The sequence below is a fragment of the Erpetoichthys calabaricus genome, chromosome 13 (assembly GCF_900747795.2).
Source record: "Erpetoichthys calabaricus chromosome 13, fErpCal1.3, whole genome shotgun sequence".
NCBI classification, from domain to species: Eukaryota; Metazoa; Chordata; class Cladistia; order Polypteriformes; family Polypteridae; genus Erpetoichthys; species Erpetoichthys calabaricus.
In genome coordinates this window covers 3,554,335-3,571,609 of record NC_041406.2, presented here as the reverse complement: position 1 = coordinate 3,571,609, position 17,275 = coordinate 3,554,335, and the positions used below count along the sequence as shown (strand labels likewise).

General features: G+C 42.8%; 1 protein-coding gene across 1 annotated transcript in view; it reads right to left on the bottom strand.

Annotated features, from left to right (window-relative positions):
• Nucleotides 1-812: 812 nt before the first annotated feature.
• The window catches only part of LOC114664078 (collagen alpha-6(VI) chain-like), a 353,886-nt gene continuing 337,423 nt past the window's right edge, over nt 813-17,275 (bottom strand). The window contains exons 41-42 of the mRNA XM_051936115.1: nt 4,979-5,020; nt 813-1,285 (exon numbers count right to left, since the gene is read on the bottom strand). Coding sequence (XP_051792075.1) covers nt 1,113-1,285; nt 4,979-5,020 — 215 coding nt within the window. The 3' untranslated portion in view covers nt 813-1,112. The remainder of the gene's footprint in view (nt 1,286-4,978; nt 5,021-17,275) is intronic.

Here is a 17,275-nt window from a genome sequence, read left to right as displayed (position 1 = left end):
TCTCCTGGTCGCTCCATTCCGCTTGGTTATATCCCAGTACCACCTTATCAGGCCTGGTATTGTTGGCGCGGCATTCTGTTGCTTTTGCAACATCATCAGAGTTGTTGATCTGTGGTCATAAAAGATCCCTGGGCATCTTTTGTAAAAAGTTGGGTGTTTCCTGGTGTCCTGGGTAAATTGCCCATTCACCATCAACCAATCAGCTGTAAGGTTAGTTGACATCACTAGGAGGCGGGGATTTGGACAGGTGTGGAGGGAAACAAAGTACAAAATAAGCTCAAATGTATTTTTACAGTTATTTGGTTGAATGGGTAGACAACCCTCCTAGGCGGGCACCCACTCACCCCCCGTGTCCACCTTTAAGGTCATACAAATTCGGGGGGGGGGGGGGGGGGACATGACGGCGAGGCGTATTTCTGTATCATTTGAGGTTTGGTGTTTTGTTCACAATTCTTCAGTTATCTACTTTTTCATTGTTCTGTTTCACACTGCTTTTTATTGAGTGGTTGGGAAGACTTTAGAAGGTTTCTTTAGTGGCTTGTCATTTTCTTTCTGACCGTGACTAAGTAAATTTTCTGAAAATAAGCTAAAACCGTGGAATGCGTAGTAATGTACTGTATTTGACAAAGCATTTCTAATATTTTAAGTAAGGCCTCCTGGTTGTTTTCTCCCCTACAGCGGCATTCATCATGAGTGGAATGAAATCCCAAGTGAATTTGCATTTGTCAGTGTTAAAGGAAAGCGGGCACTGCTCACTGTTGTATTAAATGAGATAACTCTACCCACGATACCATATAAATATATTGATTTTGGTATACGTTATAAAACAAAACAGAAAAGAGAGTAGTAATAAGATGAACTCATATGGCGTTGTCTGTCTAATTGTTATCCTTACTGCAAGATGTGGATGTGATAGCCTGGGGGAAATCACTGAGCTGGTGGCAATGTTCAAATTTCTAACGTGAATGAGAAAACCGCCTTCGAAAATACAAATCCAGTTAAATAAAACATTGGTATTTAAAAGGAAACGGGGAATCTTCTCGATTGTATTGCTTCCAAAAAGATCTGACAATCCTAGTGCAAATTGTACATGCCGTCTATCAGGAGGGGTGCTAGGTGGCTCTCACACACAGGGCTTCACATTCCCGTTGAGTTTCAAATCGGTTCTTATTTCCGTCGCAGCCGCCATACCAGAAGCGAGAGCAGGTGTCTTTCTCTGTGTCGTAGTACCACTTCAGGCTGTACTTCCGACAAGGTCCTTCATCCCGCTGGAGGGCGCACACATCTGTAAGGATACAAGAAGGGAAAGGATGAGTGAAAGCAAGTGAAGTCAGGTGTAACGCCGTGGATGGCGGGCCCTCCAGGTGGGGGCTAATTCTGTCTGCTTATCTCTGTTATTTCTGAACTTTATTTGAGCTTTTAAAATTTGCACGTTTGGAGCCACTTTATTGCGTTACATTTCTTGTGTTCTCTTGCTGGTGTAACAGAAAAGTTTAATAAAATGGCAGGCGGACACATCAGTAAAGTTTGGGGATGAACAGGGTTTGTGCCCATGTGGGCTATAATCCAATATAATATTTCAAAATTTTTTTTTGACCTTGCCCCTTTTTTTGAAGCACAATTTACATCCCTTTGAAGTTTTGTTTTTCTTTTTTGAAGAATTAGTTTCTTCCAATTATTTTTTTTTTTATTTTCATGTTTTGGCTGTTGAAATCAATTCCTGCTTTACCTCTATGCCATTTTGTTTTTTTATGAGCGCCTCAACTTTGTCAAGGGTTTGCCTGCCTGTGCTATTGTGTTGATGCGCACTGCCAACTAGAAGTAGATGGCACGTGACATCACTTTCACAAAAAAATGAAGGTCAGCAGCCTTGCAGTATGTTGTTGTCCAAGATTACGGATGCAAAACAAAAATTCTGGTGCCACTTTTGATATACAATCGGCCCTTGTGATTTGTTAGGGATGAAGGACTCCCATTGTTTCCAATAGGGGGCGATATAGCTCCCTAGTTGGAATAAGTTCTTTTGTAATTTCGGCATTTTAAGTAACCGCAAACTATATAGATAAGATATTAAAAGGCAATATCCCTCCAATAGCAATACAGCAGTAAAAATCACATAAGAGAAAATAACTTAGCTTTCTTTACTGACGATTTACGCGACATTACAAATGGGAAGCCATAACAAGACAAATACCAAGGTGGGATCTTGATCTATACAGTCTGCCATTTTTCGTCACTGTGCTGGAAGGCTTTTCAGGACAGATGATGATATCACCCATCCATCCGTCGGCTTCAAAGTGTTTGGCTGCTGTCCAAGTCTTTTTATACTGTCTTCTCCACGTGTAGGCCCTTACTTAGGTTCCAAACAAGGGAAGGAGAGGATTCTATTTCATCTCTAACGTACAGAAATAGTCCAATGCCTATTTTCGTAGTTGTACCTTCTCTCTTCAAATGCTTGCCTAGCAGTTCTAAATGCTGAGAGCCCCTGTGTGCTAACTTTGGCCTGACCTGTACATGTGAGTGGATTTCTAAAATAATTTTTGTACAGAGGACAGTGACATTAAGCTTATATTCTTATTACACCCATAAATGTGAAAATCCGTGAATATGTTTAGGGCCCCCCAAACCAACACCGCCATATACTGTGCTGTTGGCCACAAGCCATACCAATAACATACCGTGGACCATCCAACCAATTCTAGACAATACAGTTTACTGTATGAAACGGTTATACTGTACTGTACGACAACAGGTATACAGGTGCATCTCAATAAATTAGAATATCATCGAAAGGTTAATTTATTTCAGTAATTCAATTCAGAAAGTGAAACTCCTATATTATATAGATTCATTACACACAGAGTGATATATTTCAAGCGTTTGTTTCTTTTTATTTTGTTGATTATGGCTTACAGGTAATGAAAACTCAAAATTCAGTATCTCAGAAAATTTGAATATTACAAAAGACCAATAAAAAAATGATTTTTAATACAGAAATATTGGCCTACTGAACAGTCTGTCCATGGCCACTCACAATACTTGGTCGGGGCTCCTTTTGCATGAATGACTGCATCAATGCAGCGTGGCATGGAGGTGATCAGGCTGTGGCACTGCTGAGGTGTTACGGAAGCCCAGGATGCTTTGATCACAGCCTTCAGCTCGTCTGCACTGTTGGCTCTGGTGTCTCTCATCTTCCTCTTGATAGATCCTCTATTGGGTTTAGGTCAGGCGAGTTTGCTGGCCAATCAAGCACACTGATACCATGGTCATTAAAGCAGGTGTTGGTACTTTTGGCTGTGTGGGCAGGTGCCAAGTCCTGCTGGAAAATGAAATCCACATCTCCATAAAGCTCGTCGGCAGAGGGAAGCATGAAGTGCTGTCAAATGTCCTGGTAGTCATCTGGCTGCATTGACTTTGGACTTGATAAAACACAATGGACCAACACCAGCAGATGACATGGCTCCCCAAATCATCACTGACTGTGGAAACTTCACACTGGACCTCAAGCAACTTGGACTCTGTGCCTCTCCACTCTTCATCCAGACTCTGGGACTGCGATTTCCAAATGGATCTGAAAAGAGGACTTTGGACCACTGAGCTGTTAACAGTCCAGTCTGTTTTCACCTTAGCACAGGTAAGACACTTCTGACGTTGTGTCTGGTTCAGGAGTGGCTCAAAACAAGGAATGCTGTGACAGTTGTAGCCCACATCCCTGATACGTCTGTCTCTTGAAGCACGGACTCCAGTGCAGTCCACTCCTTGGGAATCTCCCCTAAATTCTTGACAATCATCTCAAGGCTGCGCTTATCAGTGTTGCTTGTGCACCTTTTTCTGCTGTCATATTTTTTCCTTCCACTCAACTCTCCATTAATATGTTGGATACAACACTCTGTGAACAGCCAGCTTCTTTAGCAATGACCTTGTGTGGTGGAGGGTCTCAATGACTGTCTTCTGGACCAATGTCAATGATTGTGTGGCCTACTGGACCAGACTGAGAGCATGTCAAGGCTCAGGACCCCTTTTCTGTTGTTTTGGGTTAATTAGCCGAGTGGAGTGGGACACCAGGAGTCTACAATATGGAACTTTTTCACAATCTTCTAATTTACTGAGATACTGAATTTTGAGTTTTCATTACCTGAAGGCCATAATCAGCAAAATGAAAAGAAATAAACATTTGAAATACATCATTCTATGTGTAATGAATCAATATTCATTCTAATTTATTGAGATGCACCAGTATAAATTTATAAATATCTATAAATTAACAGCATCAACTGTTCAGGCTAAAACACACACACACACACACACAGAGGCAATACTCCTACAGCACGATTACAGTATTACTCTGGACATTGAGACCCCCTGGTCACGAAGCTATGATGATAATGAGTGGGTGCTGTTAAAGAAAGTAAACCTGACGGGGTCTCTCTCCACTTTCCCCCCATCGTTGATACTAAGTGGGCACTGTTACCCACTGGCCACTGTTTTTAAAGGTAAACGTGTGCTCACTCCATACACCGAGGTGCCCACGCCCCTTAAAGTCCATGGCATAAGCACACAGGGGCAACATTCATGCTATCGAAGGCTGGCACACTCTGAACACTGAGGGGGACTCCCCCCAACAGATCGTCAAAATCGAATAATACAGACAGCCCGCTATAGGCAATGAGGGGTGGCATCCGTTTTCCCTGCCTAGGGCTCCAAATGGGACTTTGACTGGCATGGACTATGGTGTTATTCTCTCGGTAAAGACAGCAGGTTTATTATTCCAAGTGAGCATGTAGCGGTGCCTCATTGGGGGTTTTGCACTCTCCTAGAAGTCAGGGTTTGCTATAAGCGGGCGATGAGAAGTCTGTGAAAATCCTAGCCGATGTCGGATACCACAAACATAGAGTGTTATGGAACAGACGTCACACAGCGATGACTCAAACACCCCCATGAGATCACGGATATTTATCTCCCAAACCCAATACTTTACCTTCATTTTGTGTCCTCTCCTCTTTGGTGCCTTGGAGTGCTGCTGGAACAAAGCAAAGTGCGCATCGTTTAAAAATCTTGGATAAATAAAATGCAGTGGGTAGCAAAGGAGACCCTGCCATCTCCCACGTCAAGACTCACTCCTTTGATTTCACAGAGCTGAAGCTTATCTGAGGAAAATCCACCTCCAAAAAAAACAGGAGGCCAACCCAACACAGGACCCACACACCCCGACCCAAATGTAGAGCAAGCAGTCCATCCAAAACCACACGTCTGTTGGATGTCAGAGGAGACCATAAACCCAAGAAAAGCCCACAGGGAGAGCAAACATGCACCACTTTGAACCCAACACAATTCAAGAATGCAGAATGGTGGCAAAGAGAATGCGACCGGCTAAGCCTGAGCGGACACCACGCTGCCTTCTGTGTCGGTTTGTTTTGTAGAGTGTCTTGTGATGGCACTCTGCATCGAGGAGGTACATCAGAAGTCAACCTGCACTTTCTTCAGGATACGTGAAGAACACACTGACACTGACACTGAGCAAGTCAAAGAGGTGTATTGAAGACCTCAAACTTTCTGCAAAGTCCCTCATTGGGTGGTTAGCACTCACATCATGGGTTCTGTGGACAGTTTTTATCTTTAGGTCATAAGGCTACTCATAATGAAACTACATACTGTATATAAATATTAATAGCCATGGAAACCAAGGTCAGGCTGGCATCTTATCTGTAATGGGCGGTGGTTTCTTACCCAGCCAGGAAGCCTTCACAATGGAATAACACCAAGAGACGGGCATCACCGTCAAACCACGGCTAGTAAGACGGGCAAGTGCCAGATCTTTATAAAATAAAAAACTGATTCTTCACAAAAAAGGACACCAGTCACCATGAAGCTCCAATGAATGGAATTGCCTGTAGAAAAGTCTCAAAACAGAATTCCAACAGTGAAGCCGAAAACAGACCAGAAAGTCAAAAAATCAGAGATGCAATGATTCAGAAAATTCACAATAAGCCCAAGGGCACTCACCGACTGCCTGACGTATTCACAATGAACCTCCAGGAACTGTGGGCAGGGCCGTCTTAACAGCATTATAGGCCCCTGGGCAAAGCAGTGCACTGTGGGGCCTCTACCTATACAACCACTCAGCAAGTCACAACGTACATAGATTAACATGGGTCCCCCGGGCAACTGCCCAACATGCCCATGTTTTAAGATGGCCCTCTATCTGTCTATCTATATATCTATCATATAGTGCCTTTCATATCTATCTATCTATCTATCTATCTATGACTGTCTTAACAGCATTTTAGGCCCACGGGAAAAGCAGTGCATTGTGGGGCCCCTACCTACACAACCACTCAGCAAGTCACAACGTACATAGATTAACATGGGTCCCCCGGGCAACTGCCCAACGTGCCCATGTTTTAAGATGGCCCTCTATCTATCTATCTGTCATATAGTGCCTTTCATATCTATCTATCTATCTATGACTGTCTTAAACAGCATTATAGGCCCACGGGCAAAGCAGTGCACTGTGGGACCCCTACCTACACAACCAAGTCACAACATACAGAGATTAGCATGGGGCCCCTATGCGAATGCCCAGTGTGCCCATGCATTATGACAGCCCTGACTGTGGGAGACCCAGCAGATGTAAGGGGTGGAGGGAGGGCAGTTCCAGGTGGTGATTGGCCGATGGCCACGCCCCCTAAAGGACCACCCACAATACACATTGTAAGAGCCATTTGCCAGTTATTCAGGTCACGTTAAGTTGATAGACGTATTTTGTTAGTGATGTTAAATGTTTGCCTATAAATTAGTGTATAGTCCATGGGAGGTCCTTATAACCCCCCAGGTTAAATTGAATCGTTATGTTTTAACTATTTCTTGTCCCTTTGATTGCAGATTGGTTTCAGTTAGTGACCTGCCTTGCCGTGTGTAAGGCATGGAGGGTACGCGGTTTCAAACTGTGCCTTGACGTGCTCAGTTGTATGTGCGGGGCCGTACGTTTAGAGCGTACTGAACGTGAAGTAAAGCAGAGAGAAATAACTCATCCTTAATTGGGGAAACAAGTGAAGTTTAACAAGAAGAAACATTTTTCTTTTTTTTTTGACTTTTATTCTACGTGTGTAACAACTTTTCTCTATTCTTGTGTGGACTGTTTGCTTTGAAATTTCACTAAACCTTTTTAAAACAAATTTTATTGGACTGAGAGATTTCTTTGGTACGCATTTGGCACATGCTTGATCCTGCCTTACTCACCAGCAGCTGCACACATGGAACATTACAAAGGCAACTATACCGACATAAAACCAAAAATAAAGAATGATACACATAAATAACAAGGAATGAATCAAAAATTAATCAAAAAGACATAATAGAAGAGCTTGAACCTAAGCCAGGCAGTGAACTTGAGGACCCCTGATAAGAAGCTGCCATCTGTCATTTTGTTGAGCTTCTTCTGATAGACTTTGTGGTTCTGAAGAAGAATTTAAAGTATAACGGACCAGAAGGCTAAGGTTGATTCCAAAAGATCAAAACTAGAAGTCGTCAAAACCCAAACGCTACGCTAGTTCAGAACTGAAAAATCGAAGCGAGGACTGGGCATCAGAAACTCTAAGTGAGAGAGCTCACCACAAAGGGTTGTTTCAGAATGTATCCGCAATCTGAGATGACCAGAAAGCACGCAGTGCTGACCTGTATACCGTTGTGGTAATGGTGTCGTGGGAGATTTTAAAGTATAAGGGACCCAAAAGATCAAATCTAGAAGTCATCAAAACCAAAACACCACACTAATTCAGAACTGAAAAAACGAAGAGTGAGGCGGGTCTTCAATTCAACAGCACGGTCTTGTGGGAAGAGGACTGATGGCGAAATTCTTATTCTCATTATGCCTATTTTAGTAGCTTTTCTTTGAACAATCTTCAGGTGATTTGTGTAATATTTATACGAGGCTAAATCAAAAAGTAAAGGCAATTACGCAGTAACCACAACACAGAGAGAAGCTGACACAGTACAACATGTTTGCAATGGCTTATGGGTAGTTTGAACACAATCAGCACAGAGCAGTTAATCTAATTTAAGTCAAAGCCAAATGAACATGGACACTGTCGTTCAGCGTTGTTGAGCTTCTTCTGATAGACTTTGTGGTTCTGAAGACAATTTTAAAGTATAAGGGACCAGAAGGCTAACTTCAATTCTAAAAGATCAAAACTAGAAGTTGTCAAAACCAAAGTACTATGCTAATTCAGAACTGAAAAATCTAAGTGAGGACTGGACACCAGAAACTCTAAGTGAGAGAGCTCACCACAAAGGGTTATTTCAGAATGTATCCGTAATCTCGGATGACCAGAAAGCACACGGCGCTGACCTGTACACCGTTGTGGTAAAGGAATCGTGGAAGATTTTAAAGTATAAAGGACCAGAAGGGTAAATTTGATTCTATAAGGTCAAAACTAGAAGTAATCAAAACCAAAACACTACGCTAATTCAGAACTGAAAAATCAAAGTGAGGCGGGTCTTCAATTCAACAGCATGGTCTTGTGGGAAGATGGCTGATGGCGAAATTCTTATTCTTATTATTCATATTTTAGTAGCTTTTCTTTGAACAATCTTCAGGTTATCTACGTAATATTTATATAAGGGTAAATCAAAAAATAAAGGTAATTTGAAATTATGCAATAACTACACCAGAGAGAAGCTGACACAATATAAGATGTTTGCAATGGCTTATGGGTAGTTTGAACACACTCAGCACAGAGCAGTTAGTCTAATTGAAGTTAAGGCCAAATGAACATGAATGCTGTCCTTCAGCATTGTTGAGCTTCTTCTGATAGACTTTGTGGTTCTGAAGTGATTTTAAAAGTATAAGGGACCAGAAGGCTAACTTCGATTTCAAAAGATCAAAACTAGAAGTCGTTGAAACCAAAACACTATGCTAACTCTGAACTGAAAAATCAAAGTGAGGACTGGACAACAGGAACTCTAAATGAGAGCGCTCACCACAAAGGGTTATTTCAGAATGTATCCGTAATCTGGGATGATCAGACAGCACACGGCGCTGACCTGTACACCGTTGTGGTAATAGAATTGTGGAAGATTTTAAATTATAAGGGACCAGAAGGCTAAATTCGTTTCCAAAAAGTCAAAACTAAAAGTTGTTAAAACTAAAACACGAAGCTAACTTGTAAACGAAAAGTTCCATTAGAGAGCTCACTTCAGAGGGTTTTATTTTCAGAATGTGTCCGTAATCTCGGATGATCAGACAGCACACGGCACTGACCTGTACACCGTTATGGTAATGGAGTCGTGTGCCGTGCACTCTCGGTTATCATAGCAAAGCAACTCTGTAGTAACTCAACCAACATGGTGCTGCGAGAAGACGCAGATTTAAATCTAAAGCAAATGTTACTCATAAAATTGAAATCAGCAACACTGAAAATGAAACCACAAAAATGAAAAGCGAACACATTCTGCACCACACAACACTTCCTGTAGTTCACTTCTGTCTGTTGGGTTTTCATATAATAATCATAATGGAGTGTTACAGTAAATTGATAGAATTATTAATATTTTGTAATAGATGCAATGGATGGTGTGGCACACTGACTGGGATGGAGTGTTGTCTCGTACCCAGCAGGAGGCCATTATGAAAGGAGAGCACAGATGGAGGTGCACCCCGGCCAGGATGGCTCCACGTTTTTATCCCAGTTGGGGAGAAAGAACAGTGAATGGACTGGGGGAGTGCGCATTTCATGAATAATTTGTCCCCCTGGAACGACAGATGGCAGAGCTCCTCTGGTGAGGTCCCAGTCTGGACTCTCACAGGGTTGTGTGGGACTCTGTCAGGGTACTTGGGGGCTGCCAGAGGTTGCTGTCGGGAGAGGACCTCCCTGTTTTAAAGAGTTTCTCCCAGACCTTGGGTGTAGTATGGTGGATAAAGAAGTACTTGAGGGTCTAAGATAAAAGAGGCCGCCTCAGTTCAATTGGAAGTTGGAGTCAGGAGGTGTGGGACAAAGCTTGGCTGGGATGGAGGGAAGGAGAAGAGTGACTGCTGTGCTGTGTAAATTGGAAGACAACGCCCGTGTAAGGTGTTCTGTGAAATTAAAGGGTTCTTGAACCTGGGACTTGTGTCTGTTATGTCTTGTGGCTTTGGGATGTTGTTACGCCCACTAGTGGTCACAATTTTTAAAAGAAAAAAACAGATTCCTTCTTCTTAGAAGTAACTAAGAACACTTAATAATGAGGAAATACATTTTTAGGGGGAGCAGATTTCCAAGTAATTCCATAAAGTTTTGTTATGTTCTGAAATTCAAAACTCTGCCAGGTGGCACTGACTTTACCGAGTGGCAGGCAGGCCAGCAAAGATTCAGTTCTGCTATATGAGACAATAAAAACTGGGAAAGAAGAAACTACTGGTGATCGAGAGCCAAGAGCATCACGTCTCTATTTGCGGGTCCATCATTTCTTCAGGAATCCCGATGCCCATTCAGCACAGCTGTGTATGAAGGTACCAGAAACACTCGGGCATGAGCTACAAGTCAGAGCTCAAAGTAAAAAAGACGTCTTTACAAAATCGACAATTTTTCTTTATTTCAGTACAAACAGAAAGTTTATCTCAACTCATCGTCAAGACTGTCAGGATTTTGGAGTACAGTTTTTTGAACTCTTTCTTCAAGTTCTCTTCTTAATGTTGAAGCCCTTACTGTTCTTTTGTGGCACAGATCAATTCATCTCTGGGTTACTGACCAGGGAAAGTTGAGCATCCTCAAGTCATGAGCCATAGCTGACCTCTTGCCAACCCCAAGCTGACCTCAAGATCTGGATCAAGGATTTGTCATCTTAGCAGTATGGCGGGACCTTCTGTGCCCTGAACACACATTCTGACAGGAGGTCCCAAAGTGGTTAGTGAAGAACTTCATACATGGAGGCACAATGAGATCCTTATGGAATTTGCCGTGGGTGGACTGACAGAGGGCACCAAAAATCACCACCTGAACTTGCCTGGTTCTTCAGGGAAGGAGATAAGTCCTCCCGTGCAACAGCACCCACCAAGAACTCCTCCTCCATTTTTCATCATACCTCACACTGGGAGATGCCAGTGGATTTGAAAAAGTTTGTCTTTCCAGAAGAGGTGGCAGTAAAATCACTCCAGCCATGTTTGATTTTGCCATCCAGGAATACAAAAACCATCCTGAAAGTTGAGCTTACAGTTCCCTAGGACGAGAGGCTGGCCATATCTCACCAGCTAAAGAAAGCCAAGCATCAGGACTTCATCAATGAGTGTCTTGTCAAAGGGTGGCAAGCAGCCTTATTATCCAACAAAGTTGGATAATGTGGATTTCAGTGTCAGTGGGCTGTGTTTGGTGTTTTTACAGAAAATCGGGATGGAACCCAAATAGTTGAAGAAAGCCAAGACAAGATCAAGATGGTTACAGGTGACAAAAACCCTTCTGCAGGTGACGGCTCATGTAGACCTTGCTGGACCACTCAGGCGATGCGTTCAGGTTGAGACGCCCAGAAATACCTGCTAAAGATGAAGAAGGGTTTCCAAAACTTAGCAGCACCATTCCAAGTAGTTCCCACAATTCCTGCTTGTAAGGACAAATCTTCAACTTTTTGGACCGTGTGTTCAGTTATTAAAAATAATTTTTGATTGTTTCACCATCATTTTGAGCTGCCGCTTGTCGTGACGTGACTTAGGTTGTGTGACCTGTAGGGGGCACTGCAGCACCCACCACCCCCGACAAAAGTCCTAGGGTCAGATAAAATGTTTTATTATGATGAATTACTTCGACAAAGGCTGCTTTGTAATGACAGCACAAGCACAAAACCAAACACTCTTCTCTCTTCTTCTTCTCCTTTCCTTCGCTGCTCCAAGGAGATCTTTGCCAGTCCTCCACACCCGACTCCAACTCACCTGGTGCAAGGCAGTGAGGCTCCATTGATCCAAGACCCCATTGTACTTCCGATGTCAGGGAATTACCCATGGGAAGCACTTCTGGCTCAATCAGAAGTTCCATAAAGTAGGGGTTATGAACCCCCATCACCCCCTTGGCAGCACTTAGAGAACCCAAAAGGGTTGCCCCACAGGACTACATTTCCCAGCATACCCTGCAGGTGTCCAAACAGGTACCAAAGCCCAGGAATGCTTCCCTCTAGAGAAAATCTACTCTTGTCAAACCATCTCCCTCGGTCCCTCCGTTACATTGGCCTTCCAGCCAGGTAAGGATCTTTGGTCCATCCATGCCAGGATGCCAGTGTATCCACTTTCAACTGAACACCTCATGCCAACCTCCTGGCCAAGGTAGGACATTTCTTGCCTTCCTACTTGCTTATTCAATAGGCTGGCCTCCCAGCCAGTTAAGGACCCATGTCTCATCCTAGTAGGGATGCCCGCCCCTGCTTGGCATCTGTTACAGTTGCTATGGAGCACAGTCCTGGAAGTTACATGATTTGTCAACATCTGAGTTTGCAGATAATCAAAAAAAAAAAAAAAATCCTTTGTTTGCGTGTAGCAGAAGTTCTTCTGTAAGTAGATTTCCTGGTTCCTGACTTTTTGTTTCCGTTTTCCGCGATTTTGTTTTTTGAGACAAACAATATGGTGGACAGATTCAAGGCTTTGACCTCCTGGTTGGTTTATTTCCTTTCCCATTTCAGTTCCTTTCACTCGGTTTGCCTTTTCCAACACTAGGCATAGCAAAGCCCTCTTAATGTAACTCAGAGTTTATACTGGTAGCTCTTGCCGCCAGAAAAGAACTACCCTGGATAAGATGCCAGCCCCATTCACACAAGGCCACCTTAGTGTCACCAGTTCATTTAACCTCCAGACCTTTGGGACAGTGAGATGGGAAACCCAGAAGGACATGGGAAGAACATGCAAACCTCACACAGACATCCACTGGGCGTGAGATTCAAACCTAATACCGGTGCCACATCTAGGAGATGACCACTGTGCCACCATGACCCCCTCGTCTGATTCCTGAAATCTCACTGTCGCTCCTTGTTTATGCACCAGTTACCGTCCTTGTACTTTAGTCAGTTTAGTTCCCTGCTGATCATGTTTTGTCTGAGATTATTCTCTTAAACTTCCTTTAGTTTGGTTATATCTGTTGGCTACTCATATAAAAACCATAAAACGCGGTAATTGGATAGTCATATTTATATTAAAAACAGTGAAAACACATCATGTTTTTCTTAAGTGTAAGGAAAAACAGTTATAGGAAAAGAGTTTGTATTTGGGGGGCAAATTTCCAAGTATTTTTTAAAAAGGGATATTTTCTTCGGAGATTCAAACCTTTGCCAGGTGGCACTGAATTCGCTGAGTGCTGTTCAGCCAAACTGAATGCCCAAAGGTGTTTCAGTTTTACAGATTCACACAGTAAAAATTCACCAAGAAAGACCCCCCCCAGCTGATTGTGGTTCAAGACCACCACACTTCAAATTGAGTATCTGTCATATCGCTTCCCAGTTCCTCCCTGTTTGGATAGCGCTTTGAGTAATGAGAAAAGCGCTATATAAATGTAATGAATTATTATTATTATTATTATTATTCAGGAATGCTGGTGCCCGTTTTTCATTGCTATGAATGCATTTAATTTACCCGTTTGTACATTGGTATAATTCTGTACATGTTTTTATTTGAATCAAATAAATATTTTTGGATGGTTTATCATTTTGTTTGGAAAGTTTAAACTATGATGGCCATTATGAATAAGGCCGCATTCCTTTAAGAAGGCAGGTTCAGTTATGTGATGCTCTGTTGACCCGCTGGAGATGGAGGCGGAGGAGAAAATGAAGACAAACGGATTGCCATTATGAACAACACTGCACTCCTTTAATGGGGGTAGTGATATCCTTTACATGTTCTACAGCTCTGTAATGGCCAGCATGGTATGCTGAGCTGGTAACACAGAGAGGCCCTCTGAAACGACAACCTGAATAAGAAGGCAGGCTCAGTTATGGGATGCCCTCTGGACCCACTGATGGTAGTAGAGAATCAAGTCAAAGCGAATGGCCATTAGGAACAATGCTGCACCCCTTTAATGGGGGTAATGACATTCTACAATACTGTGACAACCAGTGTGGTGTGCTGGGCAGGTAGCATCACTAAAAAAAGAGGCCAACCAAATCAACAACCTTCTTAAGAAGATAGGCAGGCTCAGTTATGGGAAGCTCTCTGGACCTGCTGGTGAGAGTAGAGAATCAAATCAAAAGTGATGGCTATTATGAACAACACTACACTCCTTTAATGGGGGTAGGGACATCCTTTACATGTTCTACAACTCTGTGATGGCCAGCGTGGTATGTTGAGCTGGTAACACAGAGAGGCCCTCTGAAACGACAACCTGAATGGGAAGGCAGGCTCAGTTATGGGATGCCCTCTGGATGCACTGATGGTAATAGAGAATCAAGTCAAAACTAATGGCCATTAGGAACAATGCTGCACCCCTTTAATGGGGGTAGTGACATTCTACAATACTGTGACAACCAGCGTGGTGTGCTGGGTTACATCACTAAAAAGAGAGGCTCACCGAATCGACAACCTCATTAAGAAGAAGTTGTGGGATGCTCCCTGGACCCGTAGATAGTAGAGAATCAAATCAAAACTGATGGCCATTAGGAACAATGCCGCACCTCTTTAATGTGGGTAGTGACATTCTACAATACTTTGACAACTAGCGTGGTGTTCTGGGAAGGTAACATCACTCAAAAGAGAGGCCCACCGAATCAACAACCTTCTTAAGAAGATAGGCAGGCTCAGTTATAGGAAGCTCTCTGGATCCACTGGTGATAGTAGAGAATCAAATCAAAAGTGATGGCCATTATGAACAACACTACACTCCTTTAATGGAGGTAGTGACATCCTTTACATGTTCTACAACTCTGTGATGACCAGCGTGGCATGTTGAGCTGGTAACACAGAGAGGCCCTCTGAAACGACAACCTGAATAAGAAGGCAGGCTCAGTTATGGGGTGCTCTCTGGATCCACTGGTGATAGTAGAGAATCAAAATCAACAGATATGGCCATTAGAAACCAGCTGCATATTCTCTCTGTGACAGACTGGCACGGAGTTCCTCTTCCTTGGCTGTATGTCCTTTATGTTCTTTGTTCTGCCATTTATTTATGTTAATGTTACTCTTATTGATCATGTGCATTATTCTTTGTTTTTGATTTTGACCATGTATGTAGGCTGCCTGTGTTATATTCCATGTGATCTGTGGGTGGTCCCCCTAAGAAGCAGAGTCACCTCCAAATCCCCACCACATGCTGCCCTCTCCCCTATTTATCTAGAGGGTCTCCACAGTTCCTGGTGGTTCATATCAAATGAGCTTAGGAGTGGTGAGTTTTTGTGTTTTGTTTGTGTTTCTGCTAAGTGATTTATTGCATTTTCTTGACCTACTGCTCTGTTTTTTGACTTTCCTTGAGATTTTGTATTGGGATTCTGTTTGCTTCTGCATTTACTTTTAACAAACATTTTATACATTTTGTGCTCTTCAGAACTTTGCATTTTTTCAGAGCGTTTTTCTGGTGAAAAATAAGTATTTTTATATCACTAGCCAGATTTGAGGCTTTGCCCCTGATTTTCTGGACTATGTGCTTTGAGACCCTGTAGTGTTTGGGACCCCGGGCTTGTAACACTGCAGAGGTTTAGCCAACAAATCATTTTGTAGAAGTGTGTCAAGGAACATGATGGGGACTCCTTTATACCAACAGCAGTACGCCTGTATAGCGCCTAACTGTGTCTGCTATCTACCGTTAGAGAAGTCAATGGGTTTCTTCTTCTTGTTGGTCTTTAACTTTGTTTGAAGAAGGCTGTTGTCTGTTGTAATATTTTTTTACATCCGTAAAAAGCAAAATTTCCCCCTTGGGACAAACAACGTATTATCTATGCATCATGAGTGAGCAGACATTTAATAATTTATTCCTCATTTAGAAATTTTTCCTATGGCTGGTTTGTTTTTTCCCAGAATCCACCATTCATGGTGTATGTTATTTTACCTTCAGCTAAAGGGCTCTAAAGAGGGCAATTCCATGCCGAACCAGTGGGTGGCAGAGTGCACTGATCCCTTCTCTTCTTCCTCTGCAGACCAACCACAGGAAATTCTGCCTGAGCCTGATGACATCACTTCTGGTTCCTGTCCAGATGACATCACTTCCTTTCTCCGGCTTTAAAACCGCCATGTTTTTCTGTTACCTCCACACTGTTTGGGACTCAGGTCTGTAAAGAGCTTTTTTTCATATGTTACCTTTATTCTTCAGACCAAATTTCAAGTATATGGGGAGGCCATCCCAAACTGTTTTTGTGGTGTCTTTTGCATCACTTTACAGGTGCTACATTTAATATTCTAATAGTTCATTTATTTGTTTGTTATTTGTTATATTTTAACTGCAATGCCATCTTGGTTTTTGACAGCAATGGTTGTTTTGTGATCAGGTTGCTAGGACGTGAACAGGGGTTGCTTAGGCACACACCAGAGGGGTCACACCATCATGACATCATTCGTGGAGGTAATAGAACCCCCTTTATGGAAATCAGATCGCCTGATTTTTGAAAAGACGATTGCGACAAAGCTGTCAAGCTTTTTATGTCTCTTTGGTTTTCATTCTTGCAGGTCCTTGGATTTTGTCTTTCGTTATCAGGCTCAGCCACTTTACTCTGATTGACCTCCTGGTTACTCGCATTGTTTGTCTACGTTGCGCTCTGTCATTCCATTCTCGGTCATTTCCTCCTTTCTCTCTCTGTTCGCACTTCAGACAGCACATTCTGTAGCTTTCAGTTTTGCTTTCATTTCATTTTTTCAAAGGGTCTTTGATTAGTTTATTTTATTATTTTGTTTATGTTCTCCATAACCCCATTTTGGACAGCACTAGTTTCTCCAGCCTATGCTGCTCCTCGTAACGATTCTTGGTATCCACTGACTTTGACCCCCGGTTGGCCCACCCACTTGGCAATTTCCATAAGGATCTCATTGTGCCTCCACATATGATGTTCTCCTCCGAGCACTTTGGGACCTCCTGTCAGAATGTGTGTTCAGGGCACAGAAGGTCCCACCACATTGCCATGATGACGGATCTTCCTCTTTGCTCGAGATCTTGGGGTTAGCTTGGTGTTGGCAAGAGATCAGCTATGGCGCATGACTTGAGGATGCTCAACTTTCCCAGGTCAGTAACCCAGAGATTAAGCTGTGCCACAGAAAAACAGTAAGGGCTTCAAAATTAATAGGGGAACTTGAAGAAAACGTTCCAAAACAGTCCAGACAAGAATCCTGACAGGCTTGACGATGAATTTAGAT